Source organism: Rhipicephalus sanguineus, chromosome 2 (assembly GCF_013339695.2).
Source record: "Rhipicephalus sanguineus isolate Rsan-2018 chromosome 2, BIME_Rsan_1.4, whole genome shotgun sequence".
Lineage (NCBI taxonomy): Eukaryota > Metazoa > Arthropoda > Arachnida > Ixodida > Ixodidae > Rhipicephalus > Rhipicephalus sanguineus.
The window spans coordinates 188,376,310-188,399,956 of record NC_051177.1 but is presented as its reverse complement, the minus strand read 5'-3'; the positions used below and the strand labels follow the sequence as shown (position 1 = coordinate 188,399,956).

Genomic DNA, 23,647 nt, shown 5'->3' with positions numbered 1-23,647 from the left:
AATGCACTGCAGCATCGGTGTTGTAGCACAACTCATGGTGCGATCGTTCTTTTACGCATGGAAAGCTGTGCGAATTCGATTTGAAAGACAATTCATAGACGCCATGTCCTTTTGCAAAGTTTAAAGAATCCAGAATGTGGTTTGAAATCAATAATAAGAAATAACATGCAAATGCCTGACATGTTTTCTGCAGAAACTGAGACTACAAAGTGCAAAATGTTGTCACTTGCAGTGTAATCATTTACTCACCTTTTGCAAACATTGAAGCATCAATTGTCGCGATACTGCTCCAGCTGACAGCACCCATTGATGATGAACACCTATAGCCACGTTTCAAGTGGGTGAAGTGTTATTTTAGCCGCATGTCTATATGAAAAAAATACATGTGCACTGCAAAAATCGAGCAAATCCAGCGCACGCAACTCAGCCCAACGTCATGTTTCTTTAATTTGTCTGCAACAGTTTTGCGACCAAGAGTACAAAGAATAATAAAGAAAGCTGAAATATGCTTTCTGAAGTAGTTGATGCCACAACATCATCAAAAGGTCACAGTTTTGCAGCAAGGGCGAAGCAAGGAATGCGATAGCAACAAATTAGAATGTCACACGATGAACAGGAAGCAACTCAATGCTTGCAGTGTGCCATTCAAGCACAAAAGACGCATGAAAAGAACACACACCGGACATATGATTGACAAGGTGGTAGAGAATATGCCACATATTTATCTAATAATTTCGTGATTTCCTGCAAGCTCTTATGTCATAACAATTTCCTGTTCTGTGTTGAAGAAATTTTCTCTGTATGCTTTACGTAGACGTAGACTCAGTGGTGGGGTCTTGATCCCAGAGTTTGTATAGGAACCTAGAGAAAGGTTAACAAAATGGAGTATATTACGCAGCAGAAGTTAGAAAAGTGAAATATGAGGTCTTAAATGCCTATTAAAGTCGAAATGGAAGGTCAGATTTTTGCATATCCAATTTATTGTTTCGCAAGATATTACTCTACACTACCCCTCTCACCACCTGCGCTTTTGGACGAAGGAAGTTTTGTTCATTCCTTCTTTTTTTAAAGGTGGTACTGAAGGGGTCCGCTCTATGCACGGCTGGTGCAGAAGCCTAGTTCCGGTTCCAGCCGCACACAGTCATACCGTGCATGTGTCAGTGTCCCCTTCCCGTAGCGCGAGTCATCGTAGCTACGATGGGTTCGGGCAAATAAGGAAACATGCTAGATCAACAAGCAACACTTTATTGTTATACAAGCAATAACGCGTAAATATCGCGTAGAGGGATAGTCCATTCTAGTAGAAAACAAAGGGTAACGCTTACTCTTTCGGTCAATGGTCAGCTCGCGGGTCCTGGGGTGATCTGGATGTGTAGGTCGTTCCCACAAGTCAGCAGAGCAAGAGCGCTCGTCTCCCTGCCCGGGCGGCTGTTTTATTCACCTCCCGTCTCCCTCCCCCGCGAGGATTGTTTCCCTCCCTGGGGATGAGTACCCTTTCCTGCGAGCCGGGAAGCGAGGATTAGCTTGCGGTGCGGCGGGAAAGAAGCGGTTGCCTGGAAAGGGGCGATGGTGCTCGCTCTCTAAGTGACCTATTGGCTCCCGCCACAAGTCCGCGATCGCACCAGCTTAAGGAAAGGCAATAGGCGCGCGTGCTCTCCCACAGTACATATCTCTGAATGTATGCAAGGAAGGGGCAACTCCTGTTCTTATTTATATGTGCTATGGCATTGCCCTGCATACATCAGTGCTTGCAAGAGATATGAAATCACCTTATCATCTCCAGACGATTTGCTTAATCAAGATAGTCCCCTGGTCCTCTATGAAACCCTCTTAGACTTGCATTGTCAGGTTGATTTGACATTCTCTTTGTGCGCTGTCACTAATGAACATTTTAGAATTTCAGTACGCGAATTTCACTATTAGAATAGTGAATTATGTCACACGAGCAATTGAAGTTGCAGTCACTAGATTACGTTATAAAATTGCGCATCTAAATTTTTATTTATAGAGCTGCCCTGGCATCTTCTTTCAATTGTTCTTTCTGTCGAATCCAGGAAACAAAAGAACATTTCTTATTTATTGTAAAAGATATTCTTCTTTGCACAAATTTACTTTAGATGCAGTCTTCTGCCTGTTTAGATTGGATTTAGACATACCAAGCTTACATTTTTGGGGGGGGGGGGGGCTCATCCCTTGTACATGGCGACGGTAAGGTTGCTGATGCCTTGCAGGAGCGCCTTTCAGGTTAAGAAATTTAGGCTATAGAATCACTATTTACTCCTTATTTTCCTGTGTTCCAAAATTCTTTATTCTTGGTTTCAAATTTCATTTCATAAATAAATCTATATTTTTCTGTTTATCTAAAATATTTTAAAATTTTGTTTAATTTTTATGTTTTTCTTTGTAATCAAGAAAACAATCTAAAATAATGATATCCTTTGAAACTACCCAGTTTTTTGCCATTCCCTCAATGTGAGTGTGGGCCAAAAGCTCATGGATTTACTTCACTTGACTCTGCAGGTGACGACTGCTATGGAGCCCTGTGACGTCAAAGTTTGTAGCGCTGAAGCAACAGCGAGAAGCTCTGAAAGCTACATTTTAGAGCTGCAGTTGGAATTTGACGACATTTTACAAAAAGGAACAAGAACCAGCGCGTTGGAAGAGATGCAACGCTCCGTTTATAATTTAGTTGCGAGAAAGCAGGAGGATCAGATTTACGACTCAGTTTGCCACGCATTAATCACACGGTTAAGGAAAGTGCGGGCCACCGTTTTGGATAAAGTGGACGAGAGGTTTGTCGAGACAGTGACCCAGGCCTGGAGAGAGTATATTGAAAGAGCAAGAATGGTTTGTGATGTTGTGGAGTACCTCGAGAAAGTAGTTGTCCCACAGAGCCACCTAGATTGCTTAAGAAGGAAGAGCGTTAAGCTTTTCCGTGATGAAGTGTTGCGCTGCAGAGATGTGCAAGCAAAGCTCTGCAATACTATGCTCCGCCTGGTGAAGGAGGACCGGAAAGGCGGCAGACCTGTGAACAGGGCAATTCTGAAAGAAGCGTGTGACATGTTAGCCGCTGTTGACACAGACTCAAACGCACTGTATGAGCAAGTGTTTGAGAGAGAGTTTCTGAAGGAGTCAGCTGAGTTCTACACTACACTTGACCTTGACTTGAAGGAGAACTCAAACTACATCTCGCAAGTGGAGGGGCTTCTTGAAAAAGAATCAGAGTTGTCGAAGTCCTGTTTCAGAGGTTCAACGGTTGATGAATTAATCAGTGTTCTTATCGAAGAACTGGTGCTAAAAAAGGACTCCCTCATGCGTTGTATTTTGTCTGACCAAAACACCGCAGAGCTGGCACGTATTGTTACTATGTGCAGGCCCATAAACAATGGCATTGCCATGGTGGTTAGTGCTGTCAGCAAGCACACACTTGAGATGGGCGAGGCTTTTGTTAGTGGTCACAGCAATACACCGAATGTAGCTGCTCTCATTGGCATGAAAAAATACCTTGATCACATTGCAGAACAATGTTTTGACAGTGATGAAAGGGTGAAAGAGGTGTTCTCAGAGGATTTCGCACGCATCATTCTCATGAACAGTGAAATGCCAAGTCATCTAGCTGCGTTTGTTGTTGATACTATTGAGAAGAGTATAACAAATTTTGAAAGGCAGCTGTTGACCGATGTCGAAGAGTGCTGCAGAATCTTAAAATTGGATAAGGAAATTTTTGAGATGTACTGTCAGTTCTTCTGGGCCAAGAAGCTACTGATGCACAATGATAAAAGCTCCGAAGAAACGGAAAAACCATCAGCTGTAGAGCTACAAAGATATTTCACTCAAGAGTTCGTGTCCTGGATGCAAGCTTTCGACAAAGAGTTGCAAACGTCACAAGGCATTGCGCTGGAATTCAAAAAGTTGCATCCCTCTGCGACGATAAATGTGTCCACTCTTCAGGCGGGGTTATTGCCCGTACCTTACGAGACTCAAAAAACAATAATCGCCCAAGATCCATGGAAAGAGTTCAGGGTATTTAAGAACTTCTATTTTGAAAGGCACGTTAAAAGGCAATTGATCCTTCAGCCTAACCTGGGATCGGCGAGCATGAGTGCTCTTTTTCAAGGGCCTCAGTCACCGCGAAAATATGCTTTATGTGTTACAACACACCAAATGTGCATCTTGCTGCTGTTCAATGACTGCAACAAAATGTCCTTTCGTGACATAGCGGACAGGACAAACATACCTAATGCAGCACTCATTTGCGCCCTGAAGTCACTCATTGAAGAAAGGAGCAGCTCCACATCTTTGCTCTTCAAAAGCCCCTCATCAGAGTCTGTGAATTTTGATGATTTTTTTATTGTAAATGAGGAGTTCATGTCGAATGGATTAGCAGACTTTACAAAAGTACCTGCAGAGACCAAATTTTTAATGAAGAGCACCGAACCGCATTACTACATTGATAAGCAGCGGATGTTTCAAGTAGAAGCCACTATTGTTAGAATCATGAAAGCACAAAGGAAAATGGCACAGAATGAACTACTGTGCGAAGTAAACAAAGAACTTGGAGGTAAATATACCATTAGTCCTGCAGCCTTTCAAAAGAGATTGGATTCTCTAGTCCAGAGACAGTTCATTGAGAAAGCTTTCGAGGATCCCACCAAGTACAGTTACGTGCCGTGAAACGCTGCAGCGTCCTACTGCAGCAAGACATGCTGCAGACATGGCATAGCAATTTCACTTTGCAAGACATGGCAATTTAACTTTGTTTCAATCAGTATGTATTCAAGTTACAATTTTGACAATTAATTAAAAAGACTGTGCTCAAAACTCTGTCTCTTACTTGGATTCTCAACATAATTGTGTTTCCATTGCAAAAGGAATTATTGTTGTACCTGCTCTAGATGCCAAGATATATGGGCCTCAAAATAGATCAGTCAGAAATTTATATTTTGAAAAAAAAAAATGAAAATACTACAAGGTTATAAACCAATCTGATTGATTAGTGGATTTTTGTGGCACAAGGGCCAGGTGTGGCCAAGAGCGCCATGTCTTTTTAAGAAGTGTTAGTGATGACCAATGAATATGATGGCAGGATGTATTATGGCTAGGCCCAAAATCACACACTATATAGAAGTGTAAAAGACATGTACTCTAGAGTATAAAATGATGGCAGTCAGACGTAATGTGATGTATGAATGTGAGATGAATGACCAGTGAGCATGATTTCTACAAGTGAGAGATGGTAAATAGCACGATTACCTCCTCAAGGAATTTCAGCCCAAAGGCAGGTGCTTTCTGTTATGTAGCTACTGCAGCAGCAACCTCTGTTCAGAGGTCGGGCTATGGATTTCCTGGGAGTATGACGTGAAAGCTACAAGAATCCTTTAAAAATGTGAACAACGACTCGTATTTAAAAATTTCGGCAGTTCCCACCCGTTGTGGGAATCGGTTTCATGCGAAGCAGTCGGTGAGTACTTCTATGGTGTATTTTATGGCTTTGAGCCAAGCGTTACGAGGTGGATCAACATGTTTTTGTAAGTGTACTAGGCGTGTGCACATTGTGGGCATACCAGGAACGTCAACAACACTGGCGTTTAAAGGGTAATTTATGGTGTGACGTAACACTGGCCCTCACGTTAGAGTTCATACGTCAGTATTGTTGAAACTAAGTGCACTTTATGGTGCATTCATGTGAATATTATACGTAACTTTCGTTAATGTATTCTTCCGAGGTCGAACAATGCTTCAATACAGCTTACTGAATCATAGGAATACAAATGTAATATTTATTAGACTACTATAAAAGTGCAGCAAACAATGGAACCACAACTGACGTTAACCCGGCATGACTCCTGTATCATGGGAGTACATATATAATGTTTATTGCTTGGTTATAACATTAGATAGCCAGCACTACGACCACAATTGACGCTGCACCGACATTATGCCTGCACAGGTTCTTTTTCCGAAGCAGTTTCAAGATATGATGTGGCTCTGCGGTAGAATACCTGACTGCCACGCAGAATGCTCGGGTTCGATTCCTGCTGGGATCCCAATTTTTATTCTTTCCATTTGTCGGCTCAACACTGCCGATGACGGTATTTCTTAACGCTTTCGCATTTAAATTACCAGTGTTTGGCCTCGCCGTTCCTGGGTAGATATTGTTGTGTCGTACGACCCCTCGTGGCCCTCGGACACACCAGTGCAGTAAAGGTCCCTGTACATGCCACTGGGTGGAGCTGGGTCTCCCCCATGCCTCTTTGCTAGCACCAATCCGGCGTGGTCATGCCGGTCATGTGACCCGTGCCTCGCTGACCAATAGCCTTTCTTCTCCCTCCTTAAAACCACCTGTAATAAACGCGGGAGAGCAGTCTCTCGTCCGTCTCGCCGAAGCTTGGTCTCTGCGTCTTCACTCCGCGCGCCCTCCCGTCGTTCGGCCTCTCCGTCGGCCCGCCGCGGGTTACGCCGCGCTCCTGCCCTACACAACACATGGCGACGAGGTAGTTGAACCGCTACGCTCCTACGACAGGCGACGCCAGGAAGAGCACGACGTACGTGACACTACGCTACGGGTCACATTTTTCTGCTGCGCGTCGGTGCTGCTTCCTGCACGCTACAAGCGCGTCGACCTGACTTTTCCTTGTCCCCGCTCCGGCTCCCTCTACGACGCCACCCTCCTGCTTGAGCCTACTGCCTACCTCGTGCACACATGGCGGCTCCTTTTGCAAACCTTCCTCCGTTCCTCAACGCTCCCGGCAAGCCTCCCATTCCTTGGCATATATATGGCACAATATTTTCCAGGTTCACCTGAAGGCGGCCGGCGGAAGCGGCTGGGAGGACAAAAGACGTGCGTCAGCGCTCCTCTGCGCGCTCGGCATCGAGGGCCAACGCAAATACTTCGCCGCGCAAGAGCAGCTTGAGGCGGAAGGCGCAGTTACGGCGTCTGGTTCGGGCACGGTGCCGAAGACAGAAGCGGCGACGGCAACGACGTACGACACGGTGCTCCAGTTTTTAGACGGGCTTTTCGCCGAGACAACGAACGTGCTAGCCGAGCAGCACCTGTTCACGAGCCGCACACAACTGCCCGGCGAAACGTTTCTCGACTTCGTCACCGCGCTGAAAGAAAAGGCCCTGTCATGCAAGTTCGGCGCCACTTACGACGACAGAGTACGGGACCAAGTAATTCACGGGGTCGCCAACGCACATGTACGGGCCAAACCACTGTCTTACGGGGAAGCCCTTACGCTGCAGAAAGCCGAAGAAGTTGGACGCGACTTGGAGGCGCTCAACAAAGCCAACGCGGCGTTCGGAGAAAATGAGCGGCTACTCGGCTCGCACTCCGGTTACGGCGGCAGCATCCAGTGCGTCGCAGCGGCTCAAAGTGGCGGGTCGGCTGCTTCGCTGGCCCCGCATGTGACTCAACATGGCGGCGGCTTCCCCCCAAGTCGGGCGGCCGCATCCAAGATGGCTGCGCGGGCTCGACCAACATAAACGTTGGGCTCGACGGCGGGTGTACAAGACTGCGTTCGCTGCCAGCAAGTGCAACAGCTTGCGCCCAAGCCTCAAGTCGGCCCCACTGATGTTAGGGCATTTGGCGACTTACAGAAATTGTCCGGCCAAAAAGAAAATTTGCCAATTTTGCCGTATCAAAGGGCATTTCGCGGCAGTCTGCCGTAAGCGACGAGCGTCGGTACAGGAAGTTGCCCCCGTTCAAGACCGTGCCTCCGGCACTGCCACAGTCCTGTCCGTGCAAGCTGCGCCAACTAGCCCAAGGGACTTGCGCATCCCTGTTATCGTCGGAGGACATAGCCACATGTCATTGCTGGTGGACACCGGAGCCACTGCATCGTTAATGACCAAGAAGGACTTCGACATGCTTTTCGCTTCGAAGCACCGACTGCTCCAAATGTCCATCCAACTGCAGGATTTTTCGAAGCATCGCATACCGGTACTGGGCTATTTCCGCACGGACTTGCAGCACCAAGGCAAGCGGGTCTTCGTCACCTTCTACGTGACAGCACACGGCACTTCACTGCTGGGGCTCGATGCCATCCAGCAATTGCGACTCCTGATCGACGGCGCAACGTTGACGTGTCGTCTGGCTACACCAGTTTCCTCGCAGCTTCCTGTAGCTGTACCTCCGGGCAGGGGCGTAGCCAGAAATTTTTTTCGGGGGGGGGGGGGGGGGTTCCACCATACTTTATGTATGTTCGTGCGTGCGTTTGTATGTGCGCGTGTATATATACGCAAGCAAAACTGAAAAATTTCGGGGGGGGGGGTTCCAACCCCCCCCCCCCTGGCTACGCCCCTGCCTCCGGGGTTCGAGCACCTGCCTGGCCGTGCCAAGAGGCGACAGCACATCGTGCCAGTGTCTTCCAAGCTGCGTCGGCTGCCTCTGGCGCTACGGCAGAAGGACGCCAGCGAGCTGCGCCGGCTCCAGGACGACGACGTCATCGTCGGCGGCCGCGTTCAAGATTGCACATCAACAACCAGGTGTTGCCTGCGCAGGCCATTCGCGATGGCCCTGCTATCCATTGCCACTCTGCACCTGCTGAAGCGCAGCCACAAATTCCTGCAGCCCAGGATTGTCACTTGGGGCCTCGAGAAAAGTCCTGGGCATTCTTCCCCCCCCCCCCCCCCCCCCGGCAAATGCGCAGCAACCCATCAACGACCGCTTAAGGACGCAATTTCTGCTAGGGGGAGACGATGTTGTGTCGTACGACCCCTCGTGGCCCTCGGACACACCAGTGCAGTAAAGGTCCCTGTACATGCCACTGGGTGGAGCTGGGTCTCCCCCATGCCTCTTTGCTAGCACCAATCCGGCGTGGTCATGCCGGTCATGTGACCCGTGCCTCGCTGACCAATAGCCTTTCTTCTCCCTCCTTAAAACCACCTGTAATAAACGCGGGAGAGCAGTCTCTCGTCCGTCTCGCCGAAGCTTGGTCTCTGCGTCTTCACTCCGCGCGCCCTCCCGTCGTTCGGCCTCTCCGTCGGCCCGCCGCGGGTTACGCCGCGCTCCTGCCCTACACAACAGATATAAACTGTCAATCAACTGTGGCGCTTACCCATACACCGCGGCCCGTGGTAAACAGGTATGTGCCACACGTATCTGGAGGAAAGGGTTTGACGACGTACGCAACAGGTTTTTCTCGTTATTCATGTCGTGACCCGACAGTCATATTCGTCAAAACCTCTTACCCTCCCATGCCAATTATGGTCTACACCAAGTTAAGGAGGCGATCATGAGAGCACCCAGACGTAGGCGGCTAGATAGATACGTAGATAGAAACGCTCAAAGAGCCAAAGGTTCACTAAGAAGTGATTCGCACTTAAAAGCAGTTCTCTGCCTATGAAAAACATGAGATGCAGTAGAATTTGCTCTCGGTAAGCTAAATGGGAAGTGTTTTTTTTCTAATAGCGTCTAATTCATTGCATTGGATGAGAATGTGAAGGATGGTAAGTGGTTCACCACATTTCTCACACATGGTTGGATCACCACCAGACAGAAGGTATGCATGTGTGCTGTGTGCGTGTCCTGTTCTCAGCCTGATAAGTGTTACTTCTGTGCGGCGTGACTTTGATACTGGCGGCCAATTCGCAACATGCCGCTTGATAACATGTAGTTTATTTTGTGTTTGCCTAACCCATAAGAGCTGCCAATAAGCCCAGAGGTTTCGTTTTTGGAAGGGTTGTAGGTCTAGTGCAGAGATAGCTATGGATGTATCGGCAGCGTTCTTGTGGACGGATGCAGCTAGCTGGTCCGCCAACACGCTTCCTTGGATCTTGCGGTGCCCTGGCACCCAGGGCACCACAACATGCTGTTTGAATGCGTAAATCATGCATAAGAGAGTACAGCGAGACAAGGACAGGATTTGTGTGTTTTTTCAGGGTTTATAAAGCTTTTGCCACGCTTCGGGAATCAATATATATCACTGCACTTTGTAGTTTTAATTCTCTAATGTGTTTGACGGCTGCAAATATTGCATAAGCCTTTGCTGTGAAGATGCTTATATGAGAGTGCAGAATACCAGCATCCGAAAAGGATGGACTGACTGCTGTACACTCTAAATATTTTCACGCCTAGCAAGCGTGAGTATGGACGATTTTTGCACGCTTGTTCTAAGCGTGGTGTCTTTTCACGATGAAAAATCACGCTTCCTAAGCATGATTCACGGGATGAATAACGCTTGCGAAGCGTGAGTGGAGGCGATTTTTTGCACGCTTGTTTTATGCATTGCGCGCTTTCACGCTAAACGCTCACGCTTGCCAACCGTGACTTTACGACCTTCTTAACGCTTAGTGAAGGTGTAAGAGAGGAGTTTTACTTACCTGACGGGCGTTCTCCTGCTCTATAAGATGCGTTCCTGACCGTCAAAAATTGTTTAAAAATAAAGCTCAAAAAAGCTAATGTTTGTCATGCCGTATTTGTTCCTGCTTGGCGACTGCTCGGCGAGTATACATACCGATGCCCGGCATTAATTAGCTAATTACAAAAATGAACTTTTACTTTTCATCTTGCACATGTGCAAACTATACAACGCTAGACTGCGACAGCATAAAATGAGCTTGCTAGCTGGAATATAAATATGCAATACGGTTTATAGTACAGATAGTAAGTACTGGCTACTTTCTGGCTGGCTACTTTCTACATATTCTACCTAACTGCACATATTGCATGCCAACGCCCAGCTCAGTATCGCCAATGCGTTATCCGTATTTACAGTATATCTAGCAATCTCCTGTTAAGCTGTCGCAGTGCAATGCTCTGTAATTCACACATGTGCAAGATAAAAATGGAAGGTTTCTTTTTGTAATGATCTATTTAATGACGGGTATCCGTATATATAGGCTTCCCAAGCAACGCTTAGCGGCGCTGCTGCTCTTGACAGGCAGCGCCATCTCTGGCAGAAAAAGAGAAACTGGGGCGTGATCAGCGAGCGTTTTCCCTTCTCTTCACCGCGTTGCCGCTCGCTTCCGTGCACGTGCAGAGCTCTCGCGGTGCACTTGCGGCGTCTCACAATGTACCGCGTGCAGTGCGGCTTCAAAAGGATCTTCGAGCTTGACTGGCACTTCCGCAAAGCGAACTTGATAAAATGAGGAAGGCTCGTCAATCACGTTAACGGTGAAGAGCAGACGATCGACGACAACCACGCCCGACTCAAAGCGAAATGCATTTCCCAAGTCGCGATTACACCGTGTAGGACGTATACCTCGAGGTAAGTCTCATTCTGTCACGTTAAAGATGAATAATGGTCCACATGCACTCCGAAATGAAGCCGTACACGCTATCGATGTTCTGCGGCGTGGACTACGAATCATATGATTGTTGTTTTGATATGGCATGCTTACAGTAGCAGCCGCGTACTTTCGTGAACAAACGTTTGCGGCGTGCGAAAAAAAGATTATACGGCCATGGCACTGCTTCCTGATAAGGTTAGAGTCAAGTCCTCCGTGCCGCTGGAGAATCATCCGCCGATTAAGATGCGAGGCAGCTAGCTGAGCTTCAACCACTGTGAAGCAAGACGAACTGCTCGCCTCGTTTTTTCGGCTCTCGCGTCATGCTTGCAGTCTCTTTTTATGATATCGACTTGACAGGCGTATAAAACCTGCTGCGTGAACGCGGCTAGAAAATCGCACAAAGTCAGAAGGTGGTTACTTCAAGGTTGCAATTGCAAAGCATGTATTAAGTGCCAGTTATATTTAGCGGCTTAAATATATATCACCCCAATAAAGTGACAAAAACAAAGCAAACCTGCAGAACGATGTCAAAGCTTGCTGAAAATGCACAGACGTCCGTTCCGGCGTGATAAAGCAGCCTTCCCGACGCGTGAAATGCAGGCGCCGAACTTCTGACAATGTGCGGAGTTCAGTTGAATTCAACCAACCGCGCAACGCTAACGGTATAACGCGAATGTGAACGTTCAACAACGACGGGTAGGTCTCACGAGCACGGGGAACCAAACACAAAGTTGCTTCACCTACAACCGTAACTGGACTTTAACAATGCGAGAAGACAGCGAGTAATCATTACTGTAGTCGCTGCGTGCATGCGCCCCGTTACTTACCGATTCAGGTAGTCGGAACGAACGAAAGCGATGAACTCAGACAGCCAAAATAGAAGGCGACACAGCGCTGTCAGCTATCCACGCTTGCCGCCTTTATTTCTCGTGCGACACGCCCGGGAACCGATACAGTTTAACACGTGAATCGTGTGCCTTGTCTGCACTGTTGTGGCTGGCCACTAAACCGCAATACTTCGGGACCACGCTTGCACTTCCGCGGGGTCGCTTCTGCCATCGTGGAAATGCGAAGCTTCGCACAGCAAGCCTCTTGGTTCAACGTACCCAGCTGACGGACTCCCAGTTACCCGCACCGAGAGAAGAACGCGTGCGCACGTGCGCTACCGCTACCGTGAAAGGGGCTGAGTCGGCCGCGCGACGGTTCAGAGCTTTCCGACAGAGCCGCAGCGCGGCTGGCGCGGCGCTGTCGTCGCGCCGCAAACTTGAGCTTGGGTTCCCTATACCCTCCAAGTAGTCGCCAAATAGCAACAAATACGTCACAGCAAACATCTTCCTTCAGCTTTATCTTTAAACAATTTCCAACGGTCAGAAACGCGTCTTATTGGCCTCAAAGAGTTACGGAGTCGCCCTCTATCGGACGCGCCTCGATTGCGTGCTAGGCAGGATACCGCCGGCGCGCTCCCCATAGGTTTTGCTGTCGGCGCTCTAAAAAAACACCTCGCGGAAGCCCTCCAGGGCATTTATGTAAGTACTTTCGAAATGAACTGTGTTCTTTACTGTCAAAATAATCATTTTCGACGAACTGAAAGCGCAAGATAGTCTACAGTCGCTGTCTCTTTGCAGAAAACCGAGCACCCGCTTCACGCGGTCACCGCGTTGGAGACCCCTGAGCCGGCTTCTTGCGTGACAGGTAGTCACTCGCTGAGTGCAAACTACGTGAAATATCTCGTTAGAGTAGACTGCCTGTATAACCAAACGAAGCATAACTGAAAGAAGCCGGTGCCTCTGCATGTATGAGCGTCTGCATGTATGTTCGTATACTGATGGTTTCGCTTTTGCTACGAGCGCGTTTTGGCACCGCGCTGTAAACTTTAGGCCGCAAAATATTAGAATTTGTGAATAAACAAACAACCACTGTTGCGCGGACGCTATCAGAGCAGTTCAACGGTGCGCATGGCAACTTTGTGATCTGTCGTCCCGACGATTCAGTGTTTTTTTTTTTTTTCTTTTTCGGTCTAAATTCGGGTACGTTTCAATGTCATTTGACAAGTTGTCTCGCACTGCGTATTGATCGGTCTTCTCAGCGGGCAAATGCCGCTGCTTCTGTTTCTTTATTCAGCGCATTCGTTTCGTTTGGTGCTCACACAAAACGTGAGCAAATGCGACGCCTTTTTTTAATGCTCCTTAATTATCGTTCCGTTTGGATTCCAGTGAACTTGCCGCTCTCTGTCATCAACAAATTCATAGACCAAAGCTTCACCACTTCGAGATTGCTGGTGGAAGGAGAACCAGTCTACGAGACCGAGCATGTAGTAGCATGCGACGCCTAGGAAAAGAAAGAAAATACAGTAACGTTTGCCGGACTTGTTCTGCAAACGTCGGCTGTGAACTAGGACCCACATGAACTTGAAATAGCGGTGAATAAAACAGAAGGTATTGCAGCAACCAGCAGCCGCAAAACAGGATAGTAATTATTTGGCGTGTACCCCAGCAATTTTGGCAGCAGTGTCGTGTCCAACGCCAACAAGGTGGCATCTCTCCCTCGTAAATAAATGATGCTCCAAGAAAATACATGGGTTGGCCGGTGGGCCGATCACGGAGGCAATTCAAAATTAATGTAGCTTATGAAGCAATGCATGCCTCATCAAATGGGAAGGTTGCCCGTCGGCGTCCCGTGTCGGCGGCGTCAACACGAGTGATGCAAAAAATAATCGTCACGTGATGGTGTCACCATATGACGTCATCATGACGTCACAGAACGACAAAATATGTAGCGTCATTATGACATCACATAATGTGACGTCACACGATGACGTATTCACACGTCATGGTCGCTTTGCATTGCCTCCGTGATCGGTCACGGAGGCCGTACAAAACCGCGTTAGGTGCAGAACGCTTTTGGAGGGGGGCGCGGGAGAATCAGTACATCAACTGACAAGAAGAGGATGGCTTTCGCCTTCTAGTCATCTTTAACGAATGCATAAGGGACACTGTGCGTTTTTTAATTAAACGTATCTAAACAATGACTTGCGCATCTGCAGCCGATTTTGTGGACGCTGAGCACGGGGCCGACGATCAAGAGGTCGCATTGGAGGGTTCTGAGATGGCATCGCACGTGGTAAAAGGCAGCGCTTTTACCATCCTGTGGCAGATAAGCATCATTTGCCGGCGGGAAGCGCGCGCGAGCCATTGTCTCAGTGCGCGCTGTCTGCTACTCACCGAACATCGCAGGCCCGACGCAGTACCAAAAGTCTTCGTCGCGGAAGTGCTTGTTGCACACAAGACTCGTAGCGGATGGCTACTTGACGGTTCTTAGCTTTACAACCCATGCTTCACGCTGTTTCTTGTCCCGCGGTTACCAGTGCAGGCTGACACTGGGCTCCTTTGCGTAAGCGCGGCACTGCGGCACCGAGCGGTAGAGGCCCATGTTCGTCGCCTTCGGAGGCAGCCACTCTATTACAATGGTTTCAATTGAGTAGAAAATGAGAGAAAACTTCCGAATTTGAACAGACCGCAGCGCATGTGGGACTTGAAACTCGTTTTCAAAGCACGCGGCAGTGCGCCACAAGCAGCCGACGCGGCCGCTGAGACCACGTGATCCTGCCAAGCACGTCACGCCGACGGTGGCGCCGGCGTTTCCAGTGGTGGGCCTCGAGGCCAATAGAGCCAGAGAATGTCCCATCAAGTAAGTAAAGATCTTCTTACATCTTATCTCAGCATTAAGAAGGTATCCAGTGACGGATCGACAAGCCTCACATTACGATTGCGGCGTTTGATGTTCGTTATATGAGATTCAAAGCTGAGTAGTGTTAGCAGAATGAAGGCGTTTTGGATTGTCTCTGAAACTTTGGTAGCGACAAACCCAAGCGCCATGGAAGGCAGTGCAAGACAAACTTATAAAGCACATGCACAAGTGCAGTTAGCGAATCCTACAGTTAAGCCTCTCATGTGCATTCTATCAGCGCCATCACTCGAAGTTTGTCAAGGAAATTAAGTAAAGAATTCTGTGAGGGTTACTCGGAGGCCTTACGTTTTCATTGAAAGCTAAACGGCAAAATAGAACGAAATAATTCGACGAAGTTTAAATTTGACTGCAACTTTTTATTCACAATAACTTACGGGAACACTTCCGTATACTACATAAAACACTGACTTCAGAAGAAAAAACAAACAAACAGAGAAACTATATTATAGGCTCCAGATAAAGTCATGATGTCGCTTTAAAGCAGCACGTGAGGTTTGCTGTGTACTTCAATCAACGAAGTTCAGTTTTGGACAACTAATCGCGTAGCTTTTTCTTTTCTTTTTTGAGCTCATGGAAGTTTGTAAATGCCGCAACATCTGACTACTGCTTGAACGAAGCCTAGCAAGCGCCCGAAAGCAGCCGCATACCTAACGACCTTTGCGTATATACACACACAAACGAAGCACCAAGGGGGGGGGGAGTGATTCTTGATAATAATAAAAAAAAAAAAAACAGGAAGTGAAGAAAATTGAGAGCCCCGCAATTGTCTATCTCAGGGGATGACACCTCAGCAGTAGCTCTCAGGGGGATGGGATAAGGAGGGATTAAAAGAGTAAAAGGAAAGAGTAGGAGTGGAGGATCCTGTCAGCGAAGTTCATGGACGGGGCACGATGAGCAGGTGCACGAGGACATCACGGAAAGGCGAGCCTTAATCGGTGAGAGGTGCTCGGCTTGGCTGACGTGGGAACCGTCACGGCACGACGATCGGCCAGAGGCACGGACATCACAGAGAGTCGAAACTCAATCCGAGAGAGGTGCTGGGCGTAGCGGACGACGCAACCGTTCGCAGCGGCACGACGATCGGCGAGAGGCCGAGAAAACTGGGCATCGCGGACGACGCGACCGCCACGCATGAAACCCACCGAGAGAATGAAGCACCAAGGCTTTTTCCAGTGATGTGTCCGGTCGCAGCTTCACGGGAGCTGGGCTCTCTCCGCATACTAGCTGCTTCAAAAAAGAAAAAATGAAAAGAAAAAGCCGACAAAACACAGCTGCTTGCGCTGGAAACAAGTTCTTTTCCGTCCCTTGGTAACCACGCGGGGAACAGTAGATTACCCCCCCCCCCCCACACACACACACACACGCAAACACGCTCACAACGCGCGCGCACACACACACACAGGCGAGCGCGCACACACACTTTACAGACAGCGAGACTGACTGCAAGCGTCCATCAGTTCGTCACTGGTTGTCGTCTGCTAGGAAAGCGCATCGCCAGCCCGCGCATGAACGTAAGGACAAGAAGCGACGATCGTGTGTTGTTCTGCGGTTTCCGTAGGATTGAAATTGCAATAACGCGTGTTTCAAAAGGAGTTCTTGGTCGCTTGGCACGAAGTTGTACGCGAGTGGTCGGTGTGTGGTCTGAAAGAAGAATTTATGTGCGCGATAGAATCTTCCGACATTGGGAAATGCAGAGTGCGATCGAAAACCGTGGACTACGACGTACGAGTGGAGGTGAGCTTTTCATTTTTCGGTGCTCTACGTGTGCTGAGCCATACCGAACTGTTTTCGTTCCCAACGAAGAGGACGCGGCAAATTTGTGTCTGATTCCGCACCGGCTACCCCTGGTCGCCGCTCTGGCTGGCAAGAAATCACGCGTGAGAGCAGAAGACGCCGACAGGCACATTGCCCCTCTAGGTGGCCGTTGTCAGCAGGGTTGCCGTTGGGTAGATTCGAAAAGGAGCCAGAATTCAAGCTAAAAGTAGCCAAAGTAGCCACATCTTTTACCCTTATCGCCAAACTTGTAGCCAAATGGCAGAAAAGCGGTATTATGAAAAGAGTTTTTATTATTGAACAATAAATACCATTTTGTGCCAGCAATAAAATAGCACACGAACACAGTTATTTTCTCCTCATGCTTGGTCTTCAAGCCATAAGCAAGTTGCAAATAAATGAACAATTACCTGCATACAGTCTATATAGAATAGAGTAATTGCCAGAGACAGAGTAAGATTGGAACATTCCAGCCAACCATTCAGTAGGAATATTAATCGTAAAAGCAGGTCGTGCTTGAAGTCTGCGACTTCAAGCACGACCAGCTTCGAGAAGTGATATCTACTCGAAGATGACCGGTCCAGCTTCATTTTGTATCGGATCTCTGTTTTTGTCAAGGTCACACGAGAACACACGCTGTGCGTCAGCACTACAAAACTGGCTCGTATAGCGTCGGCACCGATGGCGGGCAGTGTGAACAGCGTGCTAGCCACGCGTATGCCAACATGCGCGCAATTTCGTCAGTTTTGATCTTAGCCAAAAGGCGTACTTAAATTTCATCTTTAATTTGTAAGTTATACGTCCAATTTCTTCATTTTTATTTAAATTCATAAAAACACCGCATTCTTCGCCGATCCTCCATTGTGGGTGTGAGACACTGACTAGGCGAACAACAACTTCATCATTCCGTCTCGGCAGGCGCACCGCGCGTTGCGTTCAGGTGCCTCGATGAGCACCAGACTCATGGCGGGGCTAGGACACGCGCATACACTGGCTGACGCGTCAGAAAAGCTTGGAAACAAAGGGTAGTCGTCAGGCTTGCTCGGTATTTTATCTGCAGATAATGAGAAAAAATGGCTACTGAATGCGCTAAAATAGAGGTTCAAAGTAGCCAGAAAGTAGCCATGGCGCCAACCTGAAATTTTTGTCGCCAGACTGGGTCGTAAAGTAGCCAATTTGGCGCAAAGTAGCCACCAACGGCAACCCTGGTTGTCAGCCTGTTATCTTCCTATAGACCGTTTTCACGGAGAGGAGGAGCGTAGCCTCGAACCGGTGTATTTTCACCGCTTTCTCTCTCTCTACCTCGGCCGACCGCTGCCGCTGGTGTGTGCGGATACCCGAGTTTTGCACTGCGTGGTGCGTGAGAGGTCAGCGTGTTTCCATTTTTCGACGCGCTGAAACAATTGTGCTGCCGCAAATCGAAATGTCGGACGAGAACAGGTCGACAAGCTACCACTGCGCTGTGTTTGGCTGCGGCAACAGCTACGGAAGCCTGAAAGACTGGCAGCCAAGGCATGCGAAGTGCACAATGTTTTTAAATGACTTCGCTTCTCTCAGGTCGCACGCCTTCTTCTCCGACAAATAGTATATTATTATATGTGGTGTCTGCACTTGTGGCCATTTCTCCAAGTCACCACACCAGCTTGTGATTGTGCTTGGGTGCTGGTACACTTTATCATCTGCACCAAAGAGAACCAATGTCAAGGCTGACGATTAATACACAAAATATTTGGCCAAGAGTTGTCCTCATGAACCTCTCTGATTTCTATGCTACAGCACATGATTTACAATGCCTGCGGCTAGAAAATGTTCCATCTTAGTGCGTGCAATTTCGAGATTATTGAATGAGCACTTTTCAATCTACATGACAGAAAGGCCCGCACGACATGTGTTCTTTGGCGTAGGTACGCGTTTCTAACGTTTCGTCGAGAGCACGTTCTTTCTCGACTTGTCAATTTTGTGACGATAACTGGGGTAGCGTTATGACAACCGCACTTTTTTTTTTTTTTCGCGCGGCAGCCTGGGTGTCGTGAATAATCGGCCCATGTTCGTTAAAGCCAGGTCGTTACCTGGACACGTGCGCTCGTCGTAATGCTTCTGAAATACTCGCCAGAAAACAAATTGACAATAATGTTAGCAAAAACGAGCGCCCTTTCGGCGTATCGCTATAGTGGCGGCGGCTCGCGCCGAAGCGAACTTACGCCATGCCACGCTTCCGGATGTGCAACAGGCTTATTTTATCATCGGTGTTGTTTCTACGCCGAATTTTGAGCTCACATTTCGTATCTCTGTTCCTTATCCTGTGCAAGGATCAGAGGCCACAAGCTACGACGGCGACACGAATAAACACAGGCATCGGTGTTCGTGCTCCTGTCGTTCCGTGAACATTGTATTACAACGTGCCAACCAAAATGGTCTCTTAGGGATTAGAGTTACGTTGAACTTGAATAATCACGGCACGGAAACCCGGGAGCCATCTTAAACACTAATGCGCGCACCTACCCTACTGAAACGTTGCCATTCCAATAATTCCATATGTTGCATACGTAATCCATATGTTTTCGTATATTTTCCATATATATATTCTTGCGGAAACATACGCAATTAGGCAGTTTTAGAATAGCGTACGCAAAGCTTTGCGTTGGCTTTTCGCGCAACTGCGCATGCGTCATACGCTAACCGCTTGCGGGCTCCCGTTAAGTGACGGAAATAGCGGGCCGCAAACGCTAACTTAGCGTACGTTATTCTAAAACTGCCTATTGGAATGGCCATACGGAACGTTTCAAAAGGGTAGCGCGCAGCCTGACAATGGCCTACCGTGTTCGCTCGTCTCTATTTATGTTTCTCCGATTATACTTCGACAGTTGTCCTAAATGTTAACGCTCTTTTATAGTGATTATTTCAAGAACCTCACCCGGCCAGCTATAACAAAACATACGAAGCAATTACCAATTTACACATCCTGCTTAAGAACTGCATTGACATTCTACTCATCGTCGGCGCTGCTGCGAGAACGTCTCGTGGGCCGCCGCTGCTTGCTGTTTCAGCCTTTTTGAAGCTGCAAGCTTAGCGATTATTTATCAGCGCCTTTACACTCGAAAAGCATTGCCCTGTTTTGCCCGTGTACCGCGAAGAACAGCAATACCTTGTGAACCGAGCGCACGCTGCATACACCGCCGCGGAACCCCACACACCGGAAGGGCGGCGAAACGTCGCAGACGATAGACGGCGCTGCGGCGGTGGAGTGCTTTAAAAATGGCAGCCTCCTTGTGAAATTGGTGTATTCCTTTGTGACCTTGTAAGCATTGTGTATACATTTAAAATAAATAATAAAAGGCGAAAAAAAAAACGCACGAGAGTGGGGACACTTATGGACGGAATTCGAGGCGTTGCTTACGCAGCCCCGCACAGCTGCGGTAGAGTTGTCTTTCATTTTCGTCCGACCTCTGAGGTAACCCGCAGAATTTTAAAGCTATTGGCCTCGAGGAGTTACGGAGTCGCCCTCTATCGGACGCGCCTCGATTGCGTGCTAGGCAGGATGCCGCCGGCGCGCTCCCCATAGGTTTTGCTGTCGGCGCTCTACAAAAACACCTCGCGGGAGCCCTCCAGGGCATTTCTGTAAGTACTTTCGAAATGAACTGTGTTCTTTACTGTCAAGATAATCATTTTCGACGAACTGAAAGCACAAGATAGTTTACAGTCGCTGTCTCTTTGCAGAAAACAGAGCACCCGCTTCACGCTGTCACCGCGTTGGAGACCCCTGAACCGGCTTCTTACGTGAAAGGCAGTCACTCGCTGAGTGCAAACTATGTGAAATATCTCGTTAGAGTAGACTGCCTGTATAACCAAACGGAGCATAACAGAAAGAAGCCTCAAGCCAGCGATCGCACGGGTTCGCGACGACTGACGGTGCCTCTACATGTATGAGCGTCTGCATGTATGTTCGTACTGCTGGTTTCGCTTTTGCTACGAGCGCGTTTTGGCACCGCGCTGTGATTTTTAGGCCGCAAAACATGAGAATTTGTGAGTAAACAAACAACTACTGTTGCGCGGACGCTATCAGAGCAGTTCAAAAACAATTTCCTTACAACTGCGGCTTCGGTGCGCATGACAACTTTGTGATCTGCCGTCCCGACGATTCAGTGTTTTTTTTTTTCTTTTTCGGTCTAAATTCGGGTACGTTTCAATGTCATTTGACAAGTTGTCTCGCACTGCGTGTTGATCGGTCTTCTCAGCGGGCAAATGCCGCTGCTTCTGTTTCTTTATTCAGCGCATTCGTTTCGTTTGGTGCTCACACAAAACGTGAGCAAATGCGACGCCTTTTTTTAATGCTCCTTATTATCGTTCCGTTTGCATTCCAGTGAACTTGCCGCTCTCTGTGATCAACAAATTCATAGACCAAAGCTTCACCACTTCGAGATTGCTGGTGGAAGGAGAACCAGTCTACGAGACCGAGCATGTAGTAGCATGCGACGCCTAGGAAAAGAAAGAAAATACAGTAACGCGGGAGAATCAGTACATCGACTGACAAGAAGAAGATGGCTTTCGCCTTCTAGTCATCTTTAACGAATGCATAGGGGACCCTGTGCGTTTTTTAATTCAACGTATCTAAACAATGACTTGTGCATCTGCAGCCGATTTTGTGGACGCTGAGCACGGGGCCGACGATCAAGAGGTCGCATTGGAGGGTTCTGAGATGGCATCGCACGTGGTAAAATGTAGCGCTTTTACCATCCTGTGGCAGATAAGCATCATTTGTCGGCGGGAAGCGCGCGCGAGCCATCGTCTCAGTGCGCGCTGTCTGCTACTCACCGAACATCGCAGGCCCGACGCAGTAACAAAAGTCTTCGTCGCGGAAGTGTTTGTTGCACACAAGACTCGTAGCGGATGACTACTTGCCGGTTCTTAGCTTTACAACCCATGCTTCACGCTGTTTCTTGTCCCGCGGTTACCAGTGCAGGCTGACACTGGGCTCCTTTGCGTAAGCGCGGCGCTGCGGCACCGAGCGGTAGAGCCCCATGTTCGTCGCCTTCGGAGGCAGCCACTCTATTAAAATAGTTTCAATTGAGTAGAAAATGAGAGAAAACTTCCGAATTTGAACAGACCGCAGCGCATGTGGGACTTGAAACTCGTTTTTAAAGCACGCGGCAGTGCGCCACAAGCAGCCGACGCGGCCGCTGAGACCACGTGATCCTGCCAAGTACGTCACGCCGACGGTGGCGCCGGCGTTTCCAGTGGTGGGCCTCGAGGCCAATAGTTGCTTCCGAACGGTGTTTCTACAGCTTTTGTGCCAGTCATGCACGCAGAAGTACGGAAAATTACCGGAGTTCTGCGACTTTTTATACGTCCTTTCGGCGAGGAGCCATGCGTTTCTACCGTGACTGCGGGCACGGGAGTAACTAGGAGTAACAAACGACAATCCCATGTTTTCCGCCGCGGCCGTCCGGTGGCGCTGCCTGTTCGGTTTGTGATATCATTTGGCTTTAAGTGTATCTAATCTGCCGCGTGAATGCTCTGTAGCCATGGTCAAAAAGACCGTAAAGTGTTCAGGATGCGGAATGGGGCGGAAAATAGAGGTTTGTGAGGATGAGACGACAGAGAGAGCTGACGCCAAGTGTAAGCAATGCGAGTTAGAGGCGAAGATGGAAATAATGATGGCCGCCCAGAATGAGCTCAAGGTGAGAATCTCCGAGCTGGAGAAAGCGGTAGCGACAGAGCGGGAAAAAAACGATGGCTATGGCGGAAAGGCTTAAGTCAGCCGAGGAGGGATTGGCAAAGGTAGCCATGCCAGCAAATGTAGCCATGCCAGCAAATGTAGCCACGGGGAACAGGGAAGCAGGCGACAGCGGGAAAAATGGGGCATCGACCCCCACAGTGGTAGGCGCGAAGGGGGAAACAGGTTTGGAAAAGACAGGTGCAAGGGACACAGGACCCACCTTCCGCGAAGTAGTCTTGGGAACGGGAGGGGACAAAACAACAGCAGTAGCACGCGCTAGTAACAGGTGCAGTGGCCAGGTGCGGGAGAGTCCACCAGAAAAGTCGGATCACGTGATAATCGCCGGGGACTCGAACTTAGCTACATGCGCAGAAGCAGTCAAGGAAAGGGTGAGAGGCGACAAACGAGTTTTAATAGGAAAGTTCCCGGGCCATAGGCTGGGATCAGTGATGAGACAAGCTAACGCAAAACTCGCAGCTAAGTCTAATGGACGTAACCTCGTGATAATCGCGGGAGGTCTAAACGACGTCTTGAGTAACGAATCAGCCGAACTAGCGACCACATTGGCGAAAGGGGTCGATGACATGCGCGCCATTTCCCCTCAGGTGCAGATAGTGGTATGCACAATACCGGAGGTACCGGTGCGTGACGGCAACCTGCAAAGAGCGGTTGTCGACGCAAACAAAGAGATATGGCAGATGAGTAGAGAGAAAGGCATCGAGGTAGTGGAAATAAACAGAGAGGTGCACAGGTGGGGTGGTTTTCGAAGAGACGGAATACACTTCGATAGGAGGCTTGGCCATGAGGTGGGTTGGCGTCTTGCAGGACGCGCAGTAGCTTTTTTGGGGGGCACGCGGGCCCTTCGGTGCCCATGGTAACTTGTAATGAGGAAAACAACCAGGGGGACTCTTTGACAGGTAGTATAGCGAAAAAACAGAGAAAAGGTAAAAGAAGGGAGAAGGCGCGTGTTGCAATTAGTTACATTAACATGCAGGGTGGCAGAAAAAAGGCAAAATGGTTAGAGATTGAGGGACAGTTAAACAAGGAACAGATAGGTGTTTATGCGGTTACAGAAACACACCTTAGAGACTTGGAAGAGCCACCACATATTGAAAATTATGTTTGGGAAGGATGTAACAGGATCACATCAGAAAGGAGAGGTGGGGGGGTTGGAATGCT

At 48.6% G+C, this 23,647-nt stretch overlaps 1 protein-coding gene across 1 annotated transcript in view; it reads left to right on the top strand.

Annotated features, from left to right (window-relative positions):
- The window catches only part of LOC119383932 (ubiquitin-like modifier-activating enzyme 1), a 233,146-nt gene extending 228,336 nt beyond the window's left edge, over positions 1–4,810 (top strand). The window contains exon 23 of the mRNA XM_049413008.1: positions 2,521–4,810. Coding sequence (XP_049268965.1) covers positions 2,521–4,674 — 2,154 coding nt within the window. The 3' untranslated portion in view covers positions 4,675–4,810. The remainder of the gene's footprint in view (positions 1–2,520) is intronic.
- The last annotated feature ends 18,837 nt before the right edge of the window (positions 4,811–23,647 follow it).